This window comes from Setaria italica, chromosome I, assembly GCF_000263155.2.
Source record: "Setaria italica strain Yugu1 chromosome I, Setaria_italica_v2.0, whole genome shotgun sequence".
NCBI classification, from domain to species: domain Eukaryota; kingdom Viridiplantae; phylum Streptophyta; class Magnoliopsida; order Poales; family Poaceae; genus Setaria; species Setaria italica.
Window position 1 is genome coordinate 32,913,866 of NC_028450.1, and position 8,519 is coordinate 32,922,384.

General features: G+C 48.6%; 1 protein-coding gene across 1 annotated transcript; it reads right to left on the reverse strand.

The window, feature by feature from the left end:
* Nucleotides 1-6,789: 6,789 nt before the first annotated feature.
* Nucleotides 6,790-8,081, reverse strand: LOC101764633 (homeobox-leucine zipper protein HOX24). The gene is made up of 2 exons (XM_004953233.4): nucleotides 7,517-8,081; nucleotides 6,790-7,398 (listed from the first exon to the last, which is right to left on the reverse strand). Exons 1-2 carry the CDS (start codon nucleotides 7,922-7,924, stop codon nucleotides 7,096-7,098), a joined length of 711 nt encoding a protein of 236 aa, XP_004953290.1. The 5' UTR covers nucleotides 7,925-8,081; the 3' UTR covers nucleotides 6,790-7,095.
* Nucleotides 8,082-8,519: the final 438 nt, after the last annotated feature.

The window sequence follows — 8,519 nt, forward strand, 5'->3', positions numbered from 1 at the left end:
TCAAGGTGGGAGACCCAGTCATCAAGAAGACAAAAAACTGGGAGAACCTTGGGAAGTTGCAAGAAACTTGGAAATGGCCATATGTTGTCACTCGAAGCAACAGGTCGGGATCCTTTTATCTCACAGACCATCTTGGAGCAGAGTTGCCACATACATGGAATGTGGACAACTTACGCAAATACTACCCTTAGTCGGCACATTTAGCAAAGCCTTCGACTTGTGAATCTATAAACAATATTGAGGGCATAAAATTTGCCTTATCGTATTTAGTTTTTCGCAAACGGACCGTAGTCTTTTCCTTGTTAGGGGGGCTCCACACTAGAGGCAAAGTTTTTAACAAGGCAGATCTATGTAAACCTTTTACTATTTAGTGAAATACAATTCCCCCTATGTCTTGCGATCATCAAGCCTCAAAGAGGCTACTAACTTGTGTATGTGCACAAGGAAATGCATTTATAATGCGATGGAAATTTGCGTTTCTGTGCAAGATCTACAGTAAAGCAACAACAAATTGCGGAACCTCGAATTTCTGTACGATGGAAACTTGCGTTTCTATGCAAGATCTACAATAAAGCAACAAGAAGTTGCGGAACCTCGCATTTCTGTGCGATGGAAACTGATCTACAGTAAAGCAACAACAAGTTGTGGAACCTCGCATTTCCGTGCGACAAAAACTTGCGTTTCTACGCAAGGACTTGCGTTTCTACTCAAATTCCATAGTGAAGCAACAACAAGTTGCAGAACCTCATTTGTTTCCAAGAGACGAAAAAGTGCGTTTCTGTTCAAGTATGAGACAAAAGAAAAAATAAAATGCAAACATTCGAACCTCACTCCCATACGCAACGAAGAAATTCTATCCAACCTTGTAGGTTAACAAGTGTCATGAGATTAATTTTTATAAAATCAATCTAACCTCGAAGATCCAAAAGCTCTACAGTCGAAGCAACCAAGAGTTGCAACTTCGACCCAACCTTACGTTAAATTTTTAAGTCAACAAAACTTAAGAATAAATCTTTGTTGACTTATCTACAAGTTACCCAATCTGTAACTTAACTTGTAATTAGAAAGACACTAACCAACATTCTTAACGCAAAGGGATGAAAAGAGTGGGGGTGACGTTTTTTAACAAAAAATCTCTTCATCTGAAAAATATTCTAAAACAAAGATACAAAAAAATTTTACTACAAACAAACATCATAAAGCTTTAGCTGCCTAAGTAAAACCCTCGCACAAAGGAATAGGGGGGTGACATTTTTTCAAAAAAGAAAAACGGTGCTCATTCCTTTATGCTATGAGTTTTGCTAAAAATCCGAGAAGAGTTTTTATCGCATAACAAACTCTCGAGCCAAACATAAAATCAACCTCAAAGCAAAAAAGATTCGCAAGGGATAGTATATGAAACAAAATTAGGATAACAAGCACAAATAGTTAGCAATGTTAAAACAGCTAAGGTTAAACAAGCCATCATTTACACCAAAAGTTTACAACCGCTAAATTTTACAGGCACCAAGTGTTTCATTTCATAACCTTAAAACACTATAGCAGTCAGTTTTTTCATTTCTTGCTTCGAGCACTATTCCTCGTGTCGCCCAGAACCATTAGCTTTACCTTCATCCCTCAAGCCCTCTCCCTTGGCCTATTCAAAAGCGAAACAGTATCGGTTAGAAAACAACTAGAGAAAATATAAAACCAAAACAAGAAAGATAAAAAGCCCAAACCTTCTCAAGATGATCTTGAGCAACTAGCCTCACATGGGCGCGCCCAGAAGCAGCCCAAAATTGTTTATAGAAATTTCTCTTCACAACTCTAATATTCTTGGACATTTCTTATTCTTCAAGCTCTGAGGCTAAGGGAAACTGATAGCTACGTGCCCCAAACTTGAGAAAGTCAGAACAACCCTCATTCTCCAACAGTTTGAGCATGCCCTCGATGCAAAAAGAGGCAGCATAGTCGCTAGCTCCAGTTATAACCCCGGGTAAATACTCGAACTTCTGGTCCATCCAATTGAACGTCTCCTTTGCACCCTTATCGGTGGGGAAAGGAAGAGGTTCAGCGCCAAACTCTGCTAAAGCCGCTTTATACCCATTGTAAATATTTGTAAACCTGGCCTTGAGCACCTGTTCCGCTCCATCAATAAAAGCTTTCTGTTCCTCGAGGTTCTTGGCAAGCGTATGAATCATTGTGTTTCTTTCTTCTAAAGGTTTATCCTTTTCGGCACAAGCCTTTTTCAAAGACGAGATGGTTGTTGAGTCCTCCTTTATAGTACTTCGAAGCTTCTCCAAAACATCAAGATTATCTTGTGAATTTTTCTCCAAGCTCTCCACCCTCTGAACGAGGTCACTACATGTTTTCACAAGCAAATCCTTATTCTTCTGCTAGTCAGCATTGGCCTCAGAAAGAGAAGTCTTGAGATTATTTAAGGCACTATTTTCCTTCCTCAACCTCACGACTTCAGCCTCGAATTCCACAAATCTAGTGCTACGGTTGAGTGTGTCCTTCTCCCTCTCCTTAAGCCTCTCGATAGCTACCTTACCAGCAATTACAACCTAAAAAACAAAAGCAATGAAAACAAATAAAAAATCGAGAAAAGGGAAAAAATTGATAAAAACATAGAAACCTTAATAGTTCCAAAAATAATACCTTATATCCGAGGGCTGCTGTTATCCTGATCAAATGATCGGGGTCAAAACACCGCAAAGATTTACCAAATGATCGGGGTCAAAACACCGCAAAGATTTCTCATATTTTGTCAAAATGAAGGGCACCATATAGGCAAGCAAGCAAACAAAGAGTGAACAAGACAAGAAACAACCAAAATACTAACTTTCAGGATCAAAAGCGCTGCCCCGAGCATCATCTTCAACAGATAGCTTAGCTGTTGTAGGGACTTGAGGAACTCTATCATTTTCCTCTTCTTTCTTGATGCTCTTCTCAAGAACCTCATCTTTGTCGGCCTTAGCCTTGCCCAAGGCTTCACTTGCTGTCTCATCTACAGCGTGGAGTGAGTCCTGAGTACCCCAAAATACTGGTGGATTATAAGGGTCGTCATCCTTACCTAGCCCGAGCACATGAATAGATAACAATTTTTCTTTAATATTGGTGCCAAAAGCCTGGTTGTAGCCAGCAACAAATAGAGGCAAAGCGGAACTTTCGAGTAAAGGGTCTACTCTGAGAAGTAACGGGGGCTCGCTATACACCTCTCCAGCTGCGTCAACAGTATTTTGAAAATCCATCAGTCAAAAATTTAACAAAATTTTTATCTGGCTCAGCAGGCACTGGATTAGGCTTGTCCATCTTACTGGCAGCAGCAGCAGCCTCGAGTTGCACCTCTTTCATAGGAGACTTAGCCTTAGTTTTAGGCACTGAGACAAGGTCAAAGACAAATCCTCATCCAAAAAACCTCATTTTCCTCTTCATCCATGGCGCTGACAATTCTAGCCCCACCAACTGATAATTTCCTGGTCTTATTGCCAGCTTTCTTCAACTTCAGACCAGCAAGAGCATCGACAGCCTCAAGTTTTGGCATTGTAGCTTCTGGCTTAGCCTCGGGATTAAGATTTGCGGGCACAGAGCTCTTACAACCCCAGGTTTCTTCCCAAAGATGCTCACCTATTGATCATCAGAAGAGCTTTGACCGAGCAAGCCTCTCTTTTTAAGAGCCTCGAGGATGGAGGTTTTTAGATTTCTTGCCGACCTCGTTCGCAAGCTTAGAGGCCAAGTCCTCGAATTTCTTCTTCTTCCCTTTGCCACCATTCCCACCAATTTCAACTGAGCCAGTCAAGCCAGCCTCCTGCATCCACTTGAAGGGCTTATGAGGCTTGGCGTGAGGCTCGACCTCAATACCCATCTCAAAAGGAACACGGTTTACTCAGAGACCTGTGTAACAAACTTGTGAGCAGACAAGTACTCACTCTCATGATAGGGTCCAACAATATCCACAGCTCGCCTTTCAACCTCGTCAACAAAAATGACGACGTTAACACTCTCCGACAAACTCAATCCAAAAATAGGGTAAGGGACTGGCCTAGGGTACCACAATACAGACTTCATCACGATTTCCTTTGGTGCCCATCCGCTAGAAAGGTGCTAAATGTCTACCGCCAAAAATTCCTCAACCAAAACTCGCCCAGCAATTGACGAGAAGGCAAGGACAAAAGCCTCTTCACATTCTCGGAAAGCTTTTTGACCTTAGGAATGGAGGAGCAGTTGTAACGTCCAAAGGCGACAACGACGTAAAAAATGGATAAAACGACTGACTATAGCCATCAGATATATCCATCTTAATATAGAACCAATAGTAGAGCCAGTCATCGTCCCATCTATTCTTTTGCACCGAAGAAAGCTCAACTCTGGTAATTTTCCTGTTTTCGTTTTTCCTTTGAGTCATGAACATGCAGCAGTCAAATTGCGTTTTAAAAACGTCATCCTCATCATCAAACTCCACTCTTTTGTTCTGAACATGAAGCTCAAATAACCTCGCAAACCCATCAACATCGATCGCACCTCCAAAAGTATGCTAAACCCAGTAAAATTTGGAAAGTTCAACGAAAGAATTAGGGTAAGCTGGTGAAGTTTGGCATTGTGTCTTTCCAAGATCACAGTCAATGTTTTATCGCAGCAAAAACCACAATCCAGCGATAAAGAAGTCCCTAAATACCACAACCTTGCCAATTTGCGGTTTCGGCACTACCTCATCACCAGGGGGCCTAGCAACACCCTCGGGAAAATATCCTTTACTCACATAGAAATCAATAGTATTCTGTGAAGCCAATGATCGCCCAAAGCACAGAGTAGGAGGGTACTCGTCCTTGCCAGCCATTAATTCCGATGGGTCAGCCTCTACGTTTGAAAGATCCTCCCCACTATCAATATCGGAAGAAACCAAAATTCCACCAACCTCGCCAGACCCTTGTCCCTCAACAGCGTCGTCATGTAACCTCGTTTGTTCCACTTGTTCTTCGGAAGACATCAGCTTCGTAGTTTGCATAATCCGAGCTAGCTGAAAAGCACATAAGCAGAAAATCAAAACGAAATAATAAAACAAGAGTTAAGCGAGAATGAAAAATTAGACAACATCAATACCTTTGAAGCTTTGAAGATCAAGGAAAACAGCATAACAAGCACGGATGTTAAAGCTCCAAGCTCGCAGCGCGTAAAGTAACAACAAGGCGCGAGGGTAATCCAAGGCGACTCGCACCCCCACCTTTTATAGGCATGCTAACGGGCGCGAACAGGCATCTCGAACCTCGAACCGTAGCCGAAGCGTCAAACAATCAAAAGTCAACATGTAAGGCGCAGAAAGTAACCATTGGCTCATCTCTCCTCCGACCCTCGAGGGTGACTTTTTTGGTAGAGCGATCCTTTGTCACGGGTTCGGCCCGTCGAAGTCGACTCTTGCCCACGAGGGGATACTGTTGGGGATCATCCAAAAACTACATAACCTCGAGCGCCGTCAGTAGGCAAGAATAGCTTAACCTCGCAACATGTCGATCAAGATTCGAAACTTGTTAACCTCGCTAACTCTGGACTGACAATCTAAACTCATCTAACCTCGCACCCTCTTTGCTATTTTGAGACTTCGAAGCTAATAGCTATTGGTTGATAACTGATATGCAATTTAACTTACCCTCGAGTGTTCGAAGCTAGTCTTAAACATCGAGCTTTCAACTCTGCTTTTTACTCAAGATCATAACTGGATCAGGCGCCACGAGGTTAAGCATTTCTCCTGGGTCAAGGATTTAGCCATGAGGCTAAGGACTTCGCCCAGCTCGAGGGTGGCGGTTCGAAGCTTAAAACTTGATCCGACGCAGAGAAGAAATCCCAAGGTTAAAAGGAGATGAAGACGTAAGAAACGTGACTGCATGAAGACGTGACAGACGTGACTACATGAAGGCGTGAGAAGCGTGACTACGTAGGAAAATTCAATTTATACACGCTACCCCAATAATCTTTATGTACGGTATATCCTAGGAATGTAGTAGATGAGGAAGGACATTTTCCGAATGTAAAGTGACCCATGGATCACTGTATAAAAGGGGAGTCCTACCCGTATTGTAGGAGGACGGATGGTTTTTAAGTTGCGAGTGTTTTTTCCGTTCTTTGAGACCAACGTGCGGATGAGCTTGTTGTCTCTACTTCGCGCAGCAGGCCGTATTCTTCCGTCTATACGTGTAGTCCTGCATCCCCGGAGGGAGTAGCTACCACAATACTAGTATGTGATGAGGTGGCAACCCAAAAATTCGCCGACGGGAATTATTCCCGGGAAACTCGTCGGAACATTTGCGTACTTGCGATTCGCTCCGGCGTCGCTTTCGCGTCCGGCGAGTCGTTTCCACCACCCATTTGGCCGCCGGGCCACGCATCCAGAACGTTCCTAAATTCTCGCCACCTCCTCCTCTCCCCGTGACAGCGCCGGCGCATCTTTTCCTCCCTCTCTTCCTTTTTCTCCCCCCGCCTTTGCGCCCCCCGCGCAACAGCGCCGGGGACGACGAAGGGAGGCGTGACACGACGAGTGGATCGGCTGCTACCTTCCAAAGGAGCGACAAGGAAATCCGGATCATCTCCTGTGCCGCCGACAGAGACCCTGTCCCCCGGCGAGCGCGACACCTTCCTCGCTCGTCCCCGGCGCGTAGCCGTCGTCCTAATAGGTGCGGGTACGAGTACGACGACGAACGTGCTGAACCGGTCAATGGCCTACATGGGACGGCGACGAGCAGAGGAACGTCTAGAACATGCGAGTGCAGCCAGCAACAGCATCAGCACGCAGAGACCACGTCTGACATCCGGTCGGGTTCTGAAACATGAATCCTAAAAGTGCTGAACGCCGTCGAGGAGTCGACGGATCGACCCGTCGATCCCCGGTGTACAATGCACGAAGCTTTGATCGTTACGTGCCCCGGCCAGCCGGCCGCCGGTCGGAATCTGAATCCCCGGTCTGGCCAGTTTCCTGTTCTGTTCCCGCCGATGTCTCCACGGATCGATCAGCTGATCACTTGCTACTCTATTAGCTAGGAGTGCAACATGAATCCACTGGTACGCTATCATACAGAGACATGAGTACACGAATACTACAATATCCTCCTGCATCGCGGGGGTTCATGCGACCGCGTTCCACTCCAGCAGCGGCCATGTATCCCACAGGTCCGGCGTGGTGCAGAAGGGATCGGGCAGGCCCCCGTACGCGACGTGGTCATCGTAGCAGTACTCGGCGGTCGCCGCCGCCGCCGATTCCTCCGAGACGTCCACCGCGGGCGTCACGGCGCCGTCGTCCTCCACCACGCAGCTGGCGCTATTAGTGTTCCTCCTGTCGTCGGCCGCCTCCGCCCCGTTGACCTCGCAGCTGCCGCTCTGCTGCTGCTGGTCTTGCCGCCCGTTCAGCCTCCCCTTCAGTTCATCCAACTGCGCGCATCATCATCAATCCAGCAGACCCCGTCAGCAATTAATCGGTCAGTCAGAACCAATTGGAGCGCGCGGCCGCGCGAGGGATCGTCGGAATAATGGATGGGAGTAAAGGTACCTGGGTGGCGAGCGCGACCTTCTCCTGCCGGAGCGACTCGACGCGGGCGTGGAGCGCGTCGTACTGCGCGCGGAGAGCGGCGTAGTCGTGCTCGAGCTGCTTGGAGCGCCACCGGGCGCGCTTGTTCTGGAACCAAATGGCCACCTGACGCGGCTGCAGGCCCAGCTCCCGCGCCAGCTCCGCCTTCTCCCGGGGCTCCAGCTTTGCCCGCCGCGCGTGGAACGTCGTCTCCAGCGACCGCACCTGCTCCTCCGTGAACCGCCGCTTCCTCTCCCCGCCGCCGCCGCGCCCCGCGCCGGCGGGGTCGTGGTCCCCGGCCACCATCAGCTGGTGGTGCATGAAATGGCCGCCGCCATCCTCGTACGGGTGCCGTGGCGGCACCACCATGAACTGGCAGTCGCGCTCCATGCCGTCCTCTCGGCCGATCGATCGAGGAGACGCCCACACGTCTCCGCTCGCTGTCGCGGCTCGCCGAAGCTTTGCCAATCTGGCTAGCTCCAAGTTACTTCTAGCGTTCTACCAGGCGCCAGGCGGCGCAGTCGTAGTAGCAGTGGAGTGGCGCTCGGGGCACGGCGCAGCGGCTCTTATACCGTGCTCCGCGGCCGGGTCCGACCGGCGCGATGCTCACACGTGGCGCCACTCCTGGCGGTCGAGAACATGTAGGGCCCTCCGGTGGCTTGGCGCCGCGTCCAGGTGTTGCGCATCGGGCCGGTCGCCTCGCGCCACCCCCCGCCCCGATCGATCAATCACCCGCATGCACGGACGGAATGGTTATCCGTCTCTAGGCCGGACACGTGGTGCTCCGACAGGGGCTGGAGTGCGCGAGCTTCCATTGGCATGGATGGCCAGGTTCCGGCAACAGGGGATGCGAGTGCGAAGCGCGTAGGTGGACTGGGCCGGGGGGCAACGTCGACGTCGTCGGCGGGACCGCGCGGGCGGCGGGGAGCTTCTCCGGAACGGGACGCCGAGGTGGCACGGCGCGGCAGGGCAGTGTGGGGGTACT